Genomic DNA, 15,825 nt, shown 5'->3' on the forward strand with positions numbered 1-15,825 from the left:
TAAGCTACTTAAAAATTTTCAACCCACCCTGAGAAGTACTGATGCTTTCAGGTGTTTTGTGTGGAAATGTATCAAAATAATTTTGCTCCTGACAGCTCAGTGACTCCTTGGAGTGCTGCACATCCAGGCATCAGAGCTGGATTGGGTGTCTGGTTCAGGATTACACTGCTGTAAGGAGGAGTCCAGTCAGGACCTGCTTCCTTTGGCAGAAATTATTTGGGCTGTAAATCTCGGCTTTGTGTGTCTGTGCTTAGGGCCAGTGTCTCCTGTGGGCTCTCAGTGGGTTTGGTTGCAGGCAGGATGTAAAAGGGGTGAAGGTGCTGTGATCTGCTGGGTGTGTTCTTTCTGAAATGGTGCTTTTAATGCTTCCTCTTCTAGAACCCTAATGCCAATCCCAGACCCACAGCCCAGGACTTGGCTGGATTTTGGGATCTCCTCCAGCTGTCCATTGAAGACATCAGCATGAAGTTTGACGAGCTGTACCACCTCAAAGCAAATAGCTGGCAATTGGCAGAGACACCGGAGAGAAAGGTGAGTGAGGGGCACTGAGGAGTGGCCAGAACACCTTGTACACATTTGGGGTACCTGAGCTCTGGTTTTGTCTGCAAACAGATGCTCTCAAGGGCTTTTGCCATCCTGCACTTGTCATCTCACAGCCTTGCAGGGCACCAAGGCCATTCCTGTTGAGGAATAGTGGGAAGAGTTTTGTACAAGGGGAAAAAGGTGTTGGATGGAGAGAACCTGGAGTAGTGAGCAGTGGTGCAGGGGCCTTAAGTGTTCCTAGCACTGTGTGGATGGATTTAACTATCCCTGGTGCCCAAGTAATGTAAAAAACAACTTGAACCTTTAGAAAATGCAGGAGAGGTGGTGTCGTGGCTTTGCCAGTTAGGGCGGTGTCTTTTTAAAATGTTGCAGTTCCACATCCAGTTGTGTCTTCATGCCCCCTGTCCTGTGCTCTGAGCTACAGCTGAACCAGACAATCTCTGAGCTCCAGGCCACTCCAGAAGAGCCATGGTACTTTCTGTACCAAGGAGGGGAGGGTTAGGCTGGATATCAGGAAAAGGTTCTTTCCCAGAGGGTGCTGGGCGCTGCCTGGGCTCCCCAGGGAATGGGCACAGCCCCAAAAGGCTGCCAGAGCTCCAGGAGCCTTTGGACGCCACTGCCAGGGACTGGGTGCCTTGCAGGTGTCCGTGCAGGGGTCAGACTCGATGATCCTGGTTGTGGATCATCAGCCTCTGGATTGTGGAGTCCCATCCCAGGAAACATCCAAGGCCGAGTTTGGCAGGGCCTATGGAAGGTGTCCCTGCCATGGCAGGGGGGTGGAACTGGATGATCTTCCAAGCCAGACCATTGTGTGATTCCATGATTGTGGTGGGTCCCTTCCCATTCAGGACATGCTGTGACTCTATGACATGCAAAGCGGCTTCTTGTAGAAACCAGGGCAGCACAACCCAGTCCCTCTGGCAAGGCCCCACCGGGGCCAGGCTGGCATCCAGCTGTGCACGTTTACATCAGGTCTGGCTTTTTCCTTCCTGTCTCCCTAAAGGAAGAGAAGAAGCCACCCCCTCCAGTGCCAAAGAAGCCAGCCAAGTCCAAATCGCAGCTGGGCCGGGACAAAGGCTCCGACTCGGACAAGCAGCGGCAGGAGGCGCGGAAGCGGCTGATGGCGGCCAAGCGCGCGGCGTCCGTGCGGCAGAACTCGGCCACCGAGAGCGCCGACAGCATCGAGATCTACGTCCCCGAGGCCCAGACCCGCCTCTGAGCCCGGCCACGGCCAGCCCGCGGCTTTTATAAGTCATTAAATGGAAAAAAAAAAAAAAAAAAAAAAAAGGTTCTCTGGAAACTAGTGTGATTTATTCAGTCTAGAGACAATGAGCCATCCTTGAAAAGGGCTCCTGAGTTGGCTTTTTTCTCTCTCAGCTTTAAGTAATGAAGATTTTAGCAAAAAAAAAAAAACAAAAAAAAAATTAAAAAAAAATCAAAAATGCCCCTTGTTTTCTCCCCAGCTGTGGTATTGCTGAATGGACTGGACAGACTCCTGGGAACTCCAGCCCCTCAACTTGGAACTTCAGTCTTTTTACTTGTTCTATCTCATGAGAATTATTAGCTTGTTTACAAGAAGAGGACAAGAAAACACGAAGCCTTGAGCACTTGCCATGCTGTGTTCTTCCTCCTCCTCAGATCTGTTCTGCCCTTCTCATCCTTTATTTTTCCCTCCTCCTGCTCCCGTTCCTCCACCCTTTGCATGGTTTCAGTTCCCATGTCCAGACCCCACTGTTCCCGCAGAGGACACCCATGGTGTGCCATCCCTGCTGCCCTGTCCAGCCAGCAGCCTCTCCTGGCCTTTGTGTTCTTGGGATGGGGATGTTGGGGTGGGGCAGGACGGGCACAGGGGGCTGTATCCTCACTGTGTTGAGGGAGGGAGAGGACGCCGGGGCTGTGGAATGTGGGGTTGAAATGCAGCCCAGAAGCAAAATGTGCAATAAATCTGGCGCGGGGGATCCCAAGAGTCAGAGCCCGCTCCGGGCACAGGAGCGGAGCTGAAGGAGCACAGAGCACGAGGCACATCACTTTGATTCCCCTCCTGTTCCCACTCCCACACCGTTTTCCTTGGCTGGCCGTGGAGACAGGAGCTGCTGCAGCGGGGCTGTGGGGTCGGTGTGCCCAGGAGGAGGGGGTGTACATATGCACATATACACTTAGTAGTACCTGTATAGTAATTCCTACACACGGATCCTGCCCACGCCGCCGCGGGGGTGGGCAGATGTATAGCATATATTTTTACATGTACTATATCTAGATGTGTGTCCAAGTGTGTGTAAAAATATATACCCTGTGTGTAAGCAGATGACTATTTTTTCCTTATCTCCCTGCTCTCTGGGTAGAGGAAGGATTGCTAAATATTTTTTAGCCCATTTTTTTTTCCCCTTTGTAGGTCTCCTTTCTGGTCTGGCTCCTTGGAGCCAGAGCTGCCACCCCCTGATTCCTTGCCACCCTCTCACACTGAAGGTTTTTGTCCCATCCTGAGGGATCTTGCTGGGGATTTTTTTTTTTTTTTTTCTTCTTCACATGTTTGAACAAGTTGGGAGATTTTGTGCTACTGTCATGGGGGTGGAGGGGGAATCCCAGTGGTTTCGGTGAGAGTTGGTGATCCTGAAGGCAAAAAATAAATAAAAGTGAAATCCTGAATGCTGCCTGCTGCCCATTGTGTGCTGTCTGGGACTGTCCATGTGTGCTGCTCTCAGAGGTCTCTGCCCCAGCCATAGAATTCCCAAAGCTTGGCTGTGCTGGGATTCAGGTTGGGCTGGAGGTGGGGGTCAGGCTCTGCTCCCAGGTGCTAGGGGAAGCAGCCTCAGGTTGCTCCAGTGAAGTTCACACTGGCTGTTGGGGGAAAGTCCTTCTTGGAAAACGGCATGGCTGCCCAGGGCAGGAGAGTCCCGAGCCCTGCAGGTGTTGGAAAGGTCTGTGCTGGTGGCACCTGGGGGTGTATGAGCATGTTGGGATTTGGCAGCAGCTGGGACTCACCTTGGAGGCCTTTCCCAAACCTGGAGATTCCATGGGGGCAGAGACGTGGTTGGGTTGCACTGCTGGGTTTTGGGGCAAATTGTAAAGATGCGGCTTCAGGGATTTCTGGCAGAGAAAGGGGGACCACAAGGGAAAGGTGGGGATTAATTTATTTATTTTCATCAGTTACACTTCCCAGGTGCTGCTCATGGAATGGTGAAACAACCCTTGCTGCCCTGGGCTGAGCTTGCTCATAATATTTATGTTGTGATATAACATGGATTTGTATATATATATATATATATGTGTATATATTTTCACATGTAAGTGAATTTATAAAGCTGTAAAAAATTAATTAATTTTAATATGGTTTTGTATCTTATAATTAATACAATATTTTAAATTAACCTACATATATTAAAACACATATACTACAAATACAGAGGTAGAGTTACATACTTCTGTATCCATATACATATATAAACATGTAAACATATAAATATGTGTAACACGTGTACAAAAATGCGTTATACATATTTAAACATGCCTTTTATAAATCTGAGAAGATTTGTCGCAGATATTTAACACCCCTTTTATAAATAATTTCATACTCACTCCTTGTATCCACCTGTTTGTTCTGAACCCAAAGGATGCGGGTAGCCAATCACGGGGCTGCCTAAGATCACGTGGGGCTGCTGGTGTCACGAGATGGCCGCCTTCCAATCACAGGGCGGCGTGACGTTTAACAAAATGGCTGCGCCCTGCCATAAGATGGCGGGTGAAACAAAATGGCCGCCCCCAGTGGATACAGGGGGGGTGAGGCCGTGTGTCAAAGTACTTCCGGTCCGTATCAACCAATCACAGCACAGTACGTGCCGTGGCGCCGCGAGGGGGCGGGGCATGAATGGGTGGTGGGCGTGGCCTCCTCTTGCTCTGTGCCCAGCGCCCGCGTCAGTGTCCGGGTTCCAGGTCCGTGTCCGTGTCCGTGTCCGTGTTCCTGTCTGTGTCCCCGTCCCCGTCTCGGCCGGGCGCTGCAGCCCCGCGCTCTCCCGGCTCTTTCCGCGCAGTGCCTGTTCCCGGGATCCCCCGGGACTCCCCGGCCCGGCCCGGCCGCGGCCCGGTCCCCACACGGAGGGGCAGCGCCCATCCCAGGACGCGCTCCCGGCTCCCTGCGCTGCTTCGGGCGCGGGGCGGCTGCCAGGGAGGGCTCCCGGAGCCTCACCCACTCGTGGGGAGTTTGGGGCAGGCTTGGCGGGGCAGTGAGAACTGTGAAAGGCTGGGAGTGTTCAACCTGGAGAAGAGAACGCTCCGGGGAGACCTCAGAGCCCCTTCCTGCGCCCAACGGGGCTCCAGGAGAGCTGGAGAGGGACTGGGGACAAGGGACGGGAACAGATTCGTATTAGCAGAGGTCAAGGGTAGGTGGGATATTGGGAATAAATTCCTTCCTGTGACGGTGGGGGGGCTCTGGCTGCCCCAGCCCTGGCAGAGTCCAGGGCCAGGCGGGACAGGTGTGGGAGCAGCCTGGGGAAGTGGAAGGTGTCCCCGCCCGCGGCAGGGGGCTGTGCCTAGATGGACTTTATCCACCCTGGGAAGCACAAGAGTGTCACATTAACGCGGCTGTCAGAGCCCGGGCCATGGGGGGCTGCAGGGCTGGGGTGCCACTGGAGGATCCCTTCCAGAACCAGCATCCCCAGCTGACGGCCTGAGAGGCGATGGAGGGAGATGTGGGGAGGCCAGAGCAGCCCTGGGTGACCCCTGTGCCCCCACGCTGTCCCTCAGCCCCGGGAGCTGTTGGGCTCCTGTGTAGAGCTTGGGAACCCCAGAGCTGTGACCCCTGGCACACTGCACCCTGCCCTGCCTCCAGCCCCCACTCCCACTGGAATGTGCCCCATCCCACATCTCTCACCCCAAGCACAAAGCCCCAGCAGCTCATGGGGAGTGGGGAACACCCAGATGCTATTCAAGGGTGGCCCAGGGGTTTCTCCTGATGCTGGAGAACCAAGTAAGGCACCCACAAATGACACAGTGCACTCTGACACACAGCTCATATTTAAAAATAACAACCAAAACTAAAAAAAACTTTTATTTGACAATAGAAAAACAAACAAAAAGGTATTTACAGTAGTTTGTTATTTCACCATAAATTTAATTCCAATAACTTCTGCCCTCCCAACTCTCTGGTCCATCCCAGGGCAGCAGCACCAGCCCCTGACACAGGCACAGCTCTGGGGGAAGAAAACCACTTCGGTTTGACAGGGTCATGACGAGCAGGAGGCCAAAGAGCCCCTCCCTCCCCCAAGGGAAGGGACAGAGTTGCAGGGGAGTGACAAGTGAGAGTCCCACAAATGAGGACTTTTCCTGGAAACGAGACAAAGGGCGAAGGAAGGCTGGACACGGAAAGGAGGCAGGGGTGAGATGCACACGACGGGCACCCACTGCCCAGTGCCACCAGCACTGCACAGGGCACCTGCCACGGTGACGCTATTGGGGTCCTTCCCAAGCACCCCCTCCCCTGGCACCTTCTCACTGGAGAAATGGGGGGTGGGAACACACCATTCCCCCAAATCACTGCTTTTCCCTTCCAGCCGTCCCCTCCAGTGCTCACCCCCAGCCCCGCAGAGCTCCCACTCCTGCAGCTTTACCCCCTCTAGTCATCAGCTCATCTGGCTAATAACCTGCGGGATTAGTGGCCCTTGGGGCAGTCATTACCTCACACCCCACAGGGCACCCGACCCGGCACAGCCCCCAGGGACAGCGAGTGACACCCAGCCAGGAGCTGCCCCAGAGCCCCAAATCTGCCCCAGAGCCCCAAACTCGGCAGCCCGGCCGCTCCCAGCACACGCCAGTTTGTCACTAGAGGTCCCCAGCAGCGCACAGCCACCGTGCGAGGGGAGGGGACAGCGAGGGACATCTCCATCCTCCGCCCGCCCAGCGCTGCACTTGCAGGACGCACATGGCCGTGCTCTCTTTCCAGAGGTTTTATGGAAAAAAAAAAAAATAATAATAAAAAAGGGAATGAAGTTGGGTACAAAATTCACAGTCTCAGCTCTGCCCAAGCTTGGCCACGTGCTCACTGCTCTCAGCACAGCGTGAACACGACAGGAACATGGGGAAGGTGTGGAAATGCTTATAGATTAAAAAAAAAAAAAAAAAAAAGTAATAATCATGTAATAAATCATAATTAAAGGGAAAATGTTTCAAAAAAAAATATTGCTAAACAGCACCATAGAGATTTCTACTGGCAGCATCCAGAACAACCTATAAAGGAAGAGGAGGGTCCTATTTTTTTCACGATAAAATGCCACAGACTCCATGTTTCCAGTTCATCTCTCCTTTGCCCTTCCCTGGGCAAGGCAGGGCCCCTGGCCAGCACCGGGAAACAGAAAAGCCCCCCAAAAACAAAAGGGGAGCCGGGGGGGAAAGGTGGGAGGGGAGAAAGATCAGCAATTTGGGAGACAAAGCTCTTCATCCACAGTCCTTAAAACAGACACTGGCATTAAAAAAACAGGTTCTCTTTGTCTCCCTGAGGAACGGAGCTGGCTGGACCCTCGCCTGCAGGAGGAAGGGATCAGCAGGTTTGCAGGGGAGCTGCAGGCCGCTCCGGGTAGGGCAGGGCCGGGGCAGCTGCTCGGCAGCCAGGGCATCTCCCAGCGGCAGGATCGCGGTGCGACAGCCTTCCTCCGCCGCCGCGGCTGCCGAGACACCGGCGCCCCGGAGCAGGAGCCGCGGCCGGGCTGGGCTGTGGGGCTGCGGCGAGGCCGGAGGGCCGGGCCCCGCCAAGGGCGCCCTGCCCGGCCCGGCGCTATTCGGAGGCTGCGGGGGGCTCGGGGTGCGGAGCCAGCGGCAGCTGCCCCCCCTGCCGCTGCCGCTCCAGCTCGGCCGCCTTCTGCAGGGCCACCTCCACCAGCAGCTGGAAGCTGCTGAAGTCGTCCCCGAAGAGCTCGGGGGGCGTGGGGGGCGGCGTGTTGAAGAGTCCGGGTGTGGGGCTGCCCGCCTCGGCCCGCGCCAGCAGCGTCAGGGTGCTGCCGGGCCGGGCCACGGCCTCGGGCCTGGCCACGGCCTCGGGCCCGGCCACCGCCTCGGGCCCGGCCACCGCCTCGGGCCCGGCCGCCTTCTCCCACTCGGGGCTGCGGGCGCTCACCACGGCCAGCGCCCGCGCCGGGTGGCACAGTACCTGCGGGCACACCGACATGGACAGCACCTTGGAGGCGCCCGCGGGCGGCACCACCAGCAGCCCGGAGCCGGCGGCCCGCGGCGCGGCCCCCTCGCCGGCCTTGCCGCCGCGGCGGGAGATGGTGAACTGGTTGGGGTCCTTGCCGTCCTTGCGCAGCATGTCGGGGAGCAGCCGCCGCCGCGCGTTGATGAACCAGTTGCAGATCTGCGAGGAGAGAGGGTCAGCGGGGCTGCAGCCCCGGAGCCGGCCAGCACCTCCCACGCACCCGGATCGCCACGGGTCCCCCTCAGCCCCCTTCCCGTGGGGCTGCAGAGAGGCAGAGCTGGCGCTGGCACCCACGGAAACCCAGCAGCGGCTGCTTCCTGCCCGGCACCGCCGGCCGCGGCAGCCCCTTCCTCCCTGCCCGGCCCCGGCTGTGCCCGCGGCTCCGCTCGCCCGCCGCACAGAACGGGGCAGAACCATCCCCGAGCCGCAGCACTGCCCGGGGCTCCGAGCAGAGCTGCCCCCGGCGAGGAGGGGCTCGGTGCTGTGCCCGTGCAGCCTCCAGCTCCCAGCTGCGGGCAGGTACAGCGCACACACTGCCGTGCCCCAGCCAAGCCCAGGGCGCGGCACAGAGACCCATCCTGCAGGTCCCCAGCTGGGGACAAGTTTTCCTTCTCCAGGTGACCCATCCTGGAGCTCATCCCTGTTTCCACACTGTTGCCGGTGCCAACATGCTGCCAATCAGAATGGGAGCACCAAGGCTGCCACAGCAGATGGGATAGCAGGAGAGCAGCACGGATGGAAAACCCTAGAAACCATCAGGTGATGGAGCTGCAGCCCCTCAACCCCTAGCAGGGCAGCAGACCCCCTCCTGTGCCTCTGCCCACGAGCAGGGTCACAGCTCATGCTAAAGGCTCTCCCAAACATCTGCACAGCACAGGGGCTGCACATCTGGCAACCCTTTGCCATTATTGAGCCTCAGCCATAGATTGTTTCAGCATCTTTATATAAAATGCTACATCCTTCTTCCTAGAAAACAATTAGAACAGAATAAATCAAGGGGAAAAAAAGAAGTCTGATATTTACTAAATCAACAGCTATGGAAAATATTTCCCCCAAGGAGAGGAGAGAGAACTTGCCACAACTTCAATCACAGCAAGATCTCAGTTGTTTTTTTCTTTAAGACAATATTTGGTATTAAAACCCTCAAATACACCAGCCTTACTCCCTTTTCTGTTCCAAACCCCCTCCCTTGCAAGCCTTAGCTGGGTCCCCTTGACATGATCCTGGTCATCCAGCACTCTGATCCTCAACCAAAGAGATGGACTCTCAACACAAAGCCCAACTCCTCAGTGCTCCCCAAAATCCTGCCTGTCCCCACCACCGTGCTCCTTCCAGCATTCAATTCCCATGGAGAAAGCAGCATGGAGATGGGCACACTCAGCCACTGTGGCAGCAGGCACTGTCACAGAACTGGGACATGCTCTGCCTCTGCAGCACTTCATTGGATTTTAATCCTGGCCACCCTTTCCTTCCCACCAGGACGCCCCGTTCTGGCCCTTTGGGCAGTGTCTGTCCCCCCAGCACTGCGAGAGCAGCAGCTCCTCCACAGGGAGGAAAAGCCCATCCACCCCACAGCAGGGCACAGGCTTGTGAAGCTGCTGCTGTGGGAGCAGGTGCCACATTCCTACAGCTGGAATTTCTGCAAGGGAGCCACAGGGCTTCCTGCTCTCCCTGATCCCTGGCTGCCAGTGCCCAGCTCCAGCTCCCCAGGCCACTGAAGCAGGCAGAGGTGTGCACAAAGAAACATCTGGCTGGCCAGTGGCTGTGGCAGAGTCCTGCATTCCAGAGGCTTTTGGAAGGGTCAGATCAGTATCACAGACTGAACCCCACAGCCACACTGTGGGCTGTCCCACTCCTCCACCCCAACAGGCAGAGGGAGCATCCCCTCAGATTCCTCAGAGTCCCCTCAGACTGGCAGAAACCCCACCAGGAAACGCCATCGGGCTGGGACCCCCTGCCAGCAGGTACAGGGGTCCACACTGGCTGTGGGGATCACCTGGGGCAAACAACAGCTGGCACACAGCAGGGCCACACCTCAATATGAGCCCACCTGTGTGCAAACCCCCTCCTGGGTCCCACGGGTGTCTTGGGCTGCAGCACAGGATGTGACCAGAAATGTGAATTCTGTCCCCATCTGTTAAACCAGGTGGGGCAGTGACCCTGATCTGGCACATATTATCTGCTAATGGGCCATCTTTAAACCAGCTGGGCAATCATCTTTATCTTTCCCACAGCCCATCCTCCCTCCAGGAGATATCTCCTGTTCATGGCCAGTGAGTCCCAGGGCATGACTGATAAAATTCCATCATCCCACTGGGAGATGCTCCAGCCAGGGGAGCAGCCAAGCCTTTCCTACCCAGATAGAAACTGACATTTGGGACACCAAGACAACCTTCTTTCCACTGGATTCCAGAGGAAAGCCAGACCTTTGCACATCATCCCTGGAGCTTCAGAGGAAACTGCACCTTCTCCAGGAGCACTGCTCCAGCTGAACCACATCTGCCCCTGCAGGAGGATGCAGCCACCATTGAATGGGACTGTGCCAACACCCTGACTGACTGACGGGTGTCAGCTTGGATTCTGACTCTGGCAGGGGTTGGGATTGTTCTGTGTAATACTGCATTTCTATTTTAATTTTCCTAGTAAAGAACTGTTTTTCCTATTTCCACATCTTTGCCTGAGAGCCCCTTAATTCCAAAATTATAATAATTTGGAGGGAGGGAGTTTACATTCTCCATTTCAAAGAGAAGCTCCTGCCTTTATTGGCAGACACCTGTCCTTCACACCAGGACAACGGGGCTCATAGCACTGACAGCCAGGCACCTGCCAGTCCCACCAGAGCCCTGGCAACCCTGACAGTACCAGGCACTGTCATGCCAACCTGGGCCAGGACAAGCCCAGTTCCCACAGCCCCAGGCCAGTCACTGCTCTCCCAACACTCAGCATTAGGAGTTCCAGCCTGTCCCCGGAGCAGCTGCTGGACACGATTCTGTGGCACAGCCAACACTTACAGAAACACTTGAAAATGAATGAGCAGGCTTGCCTTGCTGGCCAGGGAGAGGGGAAGCAGACAGCCCCTGCCCACACTCTGTGTCTGGGCTGGGACAGCTGGCCAGGACTGTGCTGAGCCACAGGGAGAGGAGCCAGAGGTACAGAGGAAGCTCTGGGAGAGGAGCAAACCCACTGACCCTCACCTGCTGCCCTGCACCCCAGATCCAGATCCAGAGTGAAGCCCACACTCTGTCAGGCTGGTGTCAGGGCACCATGCCTGTGCATGGAGCACAGGGACAGCAGCTGCAGGCAGGCCCTGCCAGACACCCTAAACACAGGTAGGGAGCACACCAGAGGGAAGCACAAGCACTGCCCACCCCCACTGCTGCCCAGGGCTCCTGCCTGGGCACCACCATGGTGCCACATGGAGAGCATCAGTCCACAGCTAGGAGCAGGGCAGGGAGACTCCACCACAGGAGTCCTTAATGCAGCTGGTGTAACTGGGACAGGTGGGCCAGCCAGCACTTAACAACCCAGGGGGCTCAAAGTGCAGCCCAGCCTCTCCCTCCTGCTTAAAATCACAGAATATCCTGAGCTGCAAGGGATCCACAATGATCAAGTCCAACTCCTGGGCTGTCCTCTGCCTAGCTCTGTGTGCAGTGGGTGATCAGCCTGGCCTCTGCTGAGGGTGTCCGGGGAACAGGATAAAGCAGCATCCCCCAAAACCCTCCCACCTGTGCAGCTTTTACTGACAACACGGTATGCAGCCTGTTGCTATCCAGTGCCTCTATCTTCCTTCTGGCCAAAATGCTCTGCTCCAGCAGAGCTGGTCCCCCTCTTCACACAGGTGCCTCTCCATCCCCACCATCCCTTCCCTCGCTGCCCTTCAGTGGCGAATCCCAGCTGCCCGGTCCCGCGGGATGGATGCTCGGCGGGGCTCTCCCGTCCCGCTCCGCATGGCCGTGCCCGGCGGGCGGGGCCGCTCCTACCTGCAGCACGGACAGGCTGGTCTGCCCCGAGAGGCTGAGCTTCTCCTGCTCAGAGGGGTAGGCGTTGAAGCGGTGCTCGTACAGCCAGTCCCGCAGGATCTTCACCGACTCCTTCGGGAGGTTGCCCCTTCTCTTCCTCTTGCTCTGCGAGGGGTCAGGGGATGTGGCGCCGTCCTCGTCCCCCGGGTCACTGTCCGACATGGTGGAGCTGCCCGCGGGAAGCCCCTGGCCGAAGCCTGGAGAGGGGCAACCAGAGGGAGTTTCAGGCGGTGTCGGTCGGGGGAGGGGAAGGGGCCTCCCACCGACCTCCCCCCGCCTCCAGCGGGGGCTCTCACCCCTCTGGGCCCGCCTGGGGGGGAATCCCGAGCAGAGACCGCGGGGGGGGGAACGAGCGGGACAACAGAGGCACCAAACAGAGCCCCGGGTGCGCAGGAGCTCAGCACGGGATCGGGGCACTCGGGGTTCGGGGGGCACCGCGGGGGTGGGGTGGGAGGAAGGGAAGTTAAAAACAAAAACAATCTCAGCAGGAGAAAGAGGCCGGAGCTGGAGAGTGGGAGAGGAACCACGCGGGGTCATTGTGCGGCGGGGACGAGGCGGGGGCGGCTGTCACGGGCCGGGACGGGGCTCGGCGGAGCGGGGCGGTGCGGGCCGGGCCCGCCGCTCCTCCGGCCGCGGCCGCCCACACAAAGCGGGGCAGCGGCCCGGCCCCCGGAGAGCAGCCGGAGAGCGGCCCCGGCCCCGCACGCCCCGCCGGTCCCGAGTTGTCCCCGGCCGGGCAAACTCCGCCGGAACTCCGCGCTGCGGCGGGACCCCCGCCCGCGGCGCCCGCAAACTTCGGCCCGCTCCGTCCCGCACAAAGGCCGGGGCCGCCCCGCTCCCCCCGCGCCCCCCGGGATCCACCTTTGCGCTCACCCCCGGGCCGCCGCCGCCGCCTGGGCGCTCGCATGGGCCGCGCCGGGGTCTCGGGGCCGGGGCCGTCCCGCGGCGGCGGGCGGGCGGCCGGGCGCGGCGGAAAGTTTTGGGTGGGCGGCGGTGACAGATGCCGAGACAGAGTTCCCTTTGTTCCCGAGGAGGCAGGAACTCGCCGGGCCCCCCGCCCCCGGCCCCGGCCCCGGCCCGCCCGCCCCCGGCTGTCACCGGGCACCGGCGCCCCCCCGCCCCGCCGAGCCCCGGCCGGTACCTGGCGCCGGCGCAGCCCGGGCTCGGCCCCGCCGCCGGACACGGCCCCGGCGGGAGGGGCAGCGGCGGAGCGAGCCCCGAGCCCGGCCCGGGCAGCTGCACCCGCACACGGGCATCCCTGGGACACCCAGCCACGGGAACCGCGGGTGTACCCAAACTTGGGGACACCCAGCCACTGGCATCACTGAGACACCCAGCCACGGGAACCGCGGGTGTACCCAAACTTGGGGACACCCAGCCATGGGCATCACTGAGACACCCAGCCACGGGCACCGCGGGTGTACCCAAACTTGGGGACACCCAGCCACGGGCATCACTGAGACACCCAGCCACGGGAACCGCGGGTGTACCCCAACCCTAGGGACACCCAGCCACGGGAACCGCGGGTGTACCCAAATTTGGGGACACCCAGCCACGGGCACCCCTGGGACACCCAGCCACGGGAACCGCGGGTGTATCCAAACCTGGGGACACTCACTTAGGGACACCCATCCAGAGATGCTCACCTGGGGACACCCACCTGGGGAAACCCACCCAGAGATACACACTTTGGAACTCTCACCCAGGGACATCCACACGGGTGCCCCACAAGGCACTGCACAAGTTCCTCCCTCTGGCTGAATCCTGAATCCAGCTGAGCCCCAGGGGTTACTGGTGCCTGTGGGCAGAGGACAGGGACAGGCTGTGGGACAGGTGCTGCAGGGGTAGGTGTGGGTGGGAACCCTGAGGAATTCAGAGCACCCTGAAGTTCCACCAGTGCTTCGTTTGGTCCTTACCAGATGGGAAATCAGAAGCCCAGCACATCACTGCTCCCATGCCAGAGGAAAGTGTTTCCAAGCAATGGTGGTGACTGAGAAGGAAGCAGGTGGAACCCTTGCTGTGCTGTGACCATCAGGCTGGCCAAGGCCTCTGGAAGCCCTTCTGCTCTCCCTATTTCTCTCCATGACCACAACAGATCCCAAGGTCACCTTCGGAATTTTGGAGACCAATCGCTCTGTTTATGTGCTGCTGGTCAAGGACGTGGTGAGCATGGGATTTCCCCACCAGGGCTCTGTGCCCCTCTGTGGTGTGGGGCTGGGCTGCACTGCCACCCTTGCCGGGGGCTCAGTGGAGCCCAAGGGATGTGTCCATCCTGGGCCCCTGGAGCAGTGTCTTCATCGGTGGGAGGAGAGAGGAGCTGCTCTGAGCAGTGGTGCCACATCCCAGCGTCTGTGATGGAGAAAGTGCCACCATGGGCAGCCAAGACAGCTCTGGGCATTGCCCGGGCTCTGTGTCAGCCACAGCACCAAGCAGGACTGTCCTCCTGAGCAGGCAACTTTTGCTCCCACCTTTTGGAAAATGCTGGTTGAGTCTTTCACCAAATTGAGACAACCAGGCTCAACCTCCTGCCCAGGGCTGGGTCATGAGCCCCTCCACCTGCCTTTGCTCCCTGGGCTGGTAGTGTGGAAGTAACTTTGGAAAAATCCCACTGGGTGCCTGAGCAGAGCATGGAAGGAGCCTAAATCCCTGGACAAGCCAACCTGGCATCCCAGAGAGCTCCCAGCTGATGGGGAGTGAGGAGCCTCTGGGATGAGGGGCCAGGGAAGGGGCTGTGCTGCATCTCCCTGCCCTTCCCACTAGGAGCTTGTTCAGGCTGAGCCCTGCCTGGGCCCATTGACATGATAATACTATTAAACTTCAGCAATTTGAACAACAATCGGCCAACAAGAGCCTGAGGGGGAATGCTGGAAAGCCAGGGGGATGGATTCTGGGTATCCCAGGGGGATGCTGGAAATCCAGGGAAAGCTGGAACTCCCGGGAAAGCTGGAATTCCCAGGGGGATGCTTGGAACCCCACGGGGATGCTGGAATCCCCAGACAGCCTCCCAGGGTACCAACACTTCCCAGACTGGACTCTCTTCATCCTTTGCCCATCTTCTGATATTCAATCTGCATTTTTAGCAAGGAAGGTTGGATTTGTGGTTGGCTGTTCTGGCCGTTTGCTGCTGCCCTGCTCTTGGGGCCACTGCTTCAGCAGCAGGTTCTGCTCCCTGCTCAGGGCACTGGACCTGCTGCAGGCTGAGATTCCCCCAGTAGGACTGGTCCTGGGAGCTGGGTTCCAGCACTTGAGCCCCTCCCTTGGGCACTGCAGCCCCTCCATCTCCTCCTGTCCCTTCCCATGGAAAGCTCTGTTCTGTTTCCTTCCTGGAGGCCCTAGGGCAAGACAGACCCTCTCTCAGCAGGTGCTGCTGTGCCCTTTTCCTCTCTGATGTTCCTCTAACCTACACCTCTGGACATGGCAGGAGGAGCTGGGGACACCAGGATGGAGCTCACAGCACTGGAGAAAAGCATTGGACAAAACACTGTGGGGTCAAGGGTCCTGGGCTGCACTGGGAGCTGTCACAGACCAGACCCAGTACAGGAGACAGGGACAGGCTGGACAGAGTCCAGCACAGGGCCAGGGAGATATGGAGGGGCTGGAGCATCTCTGCCATGAGGAGAGCCTGAGAGAGCTGGGACTGCCCAGCCTGGAGCAGAGCAGGCTCAGGGCAGCTCATCCCTGGGGATAAATACCCAGGGGGAGGCTGCAGAGGGGACAGGGCCAGGACAGCCCCAGTGACACAAAGTGACACACAGGAGGGGCCCTGCACTGAGAGCAGCTCTTCCAGACCAACCAAAAGGTTCTCCCAACTCGGTGTCCCTCTGCCCCAAGTGAACACTTCTGAAATTAATATCTTTATTTTGCTGCTATTTAATACCTTTGAAATGAGTCAGGCCAGGTTCACCTGCTGCCTCTGCTGTTTCTGATGCAGCCCAAGTACAGTTGACTTTCTGGGCTGCCAGTGCCCATGGCCAGGTCACATCCATTTTGTCACCCCAGCACCCCCAAGTCCTTCTCCCAGGGCTGCTCTCAGCCTGTGCTGGTGCTGGAGCTGCCCTGGGCCAGGTGCAGAACCTGTACTTG

General features: G+C 58.4%; 2 protein-coding genes across 16 annotated transcripts in view; one reads left to right on the forward strand and one right to left on the reverse strand.

The window, feature by feature from the left end:
- Positions 1-3,189, forward strand: part of DLGAP4 (DLG associated protein 4) — a 121,090-nt gene extending 117,901 nt beyond the window's left edge. For all 12 annotated transcript variants that reach the window (XM_056507099.1, XM_056507105.1, XM_056507103.1 and 9 more), the window contains 2 exons: positions 379-531; positions 1,547-3,189. In XM_056507099.1, the coding sequence (XP_056363074.1) occupies positions 379-531; positions 1,547-1,762 (369 nt within the window). In that variant the 3' untranslated portion in view covers positions 1,763-3,189. The remainder of the gene's footprint in view (positions 1-378; positions 532-1,546) is intronic.
- A 1,246-nt stretch (positions 3,190-4,435) lies between these two features.
- TGIF2 (TGFB induced factor homeobox 2) lies at positions 4,436-12,926 on the reverse strand. Of its 4 annotated transcripts, none has more exons than XM_056507115.1 (3): positions 12,884-12,926; positions 11,704-11,939; positions 4,436-7,882 (listed from the first exon to the last, which is right to left on the reverse strand). In XM_056507115.1, the coding sequence occupies exons 2-3, from the start codon at positions 11,902-11,904 to the stop codon at positions 7,307-7,309; spliced, it is 777 nt and encodes a 258-aa protein (XP_056363090.1). In that variant the 5' UTR covers positions 11,905-11,939; positions 12,884-12,926; the 3' UTR covers positions 4,436-7,306. The 4 variants fall into 4 exon arrangements, with proteins under 4 accessions (XP_056363090.1, XP_056363089.1, XP_056363088.1 ...); XM_056507114.1 differs by lacking the exon at positions 12,884-12,926 and adding an exon at positions 12,616-12,774; XM_056507113.1 differs by lacking the exon at positions 12,884-12,926 and adding an exon at positions 12,039-12,421.
- Between the last annotated feature and the right edge of the window lie 2,899 nt (positions 12,927-15,825).

The sequence above is a fragment of the Oenanthe melanoleuca genome, chromosome 20, assembly GCF_029582105.1.
Source record: "Oenanthe melanoleuca isolate GR-GAL-2019-014 chromosome 20, OMel1.0, whole genome shotgun sequence".
Classification (NCBI taxonomy): Eukaryota; Metazoa; Chordata; class Aves; order Passeriformes; family Muscicapidae; genus Oenanthe; species Oenanthe melanoleuca.

Coding starts and splice junctions, on each gene's coding strand:
- TGIF2 (XM_056507112.1), bottom strand. CDS start 12,279: ATGACCCCGCGTGGTTCCTCTCCCACTCTCCAGCTCCGGCCTCTTTCT. Junction 7,883..11,703: donor CCAGCCTGTCCGTGCTGCAG/GTAGGAGCGGCC, acceptor CTCTCCTCGCAG/ATCTGCAACTGGTTCATCAA.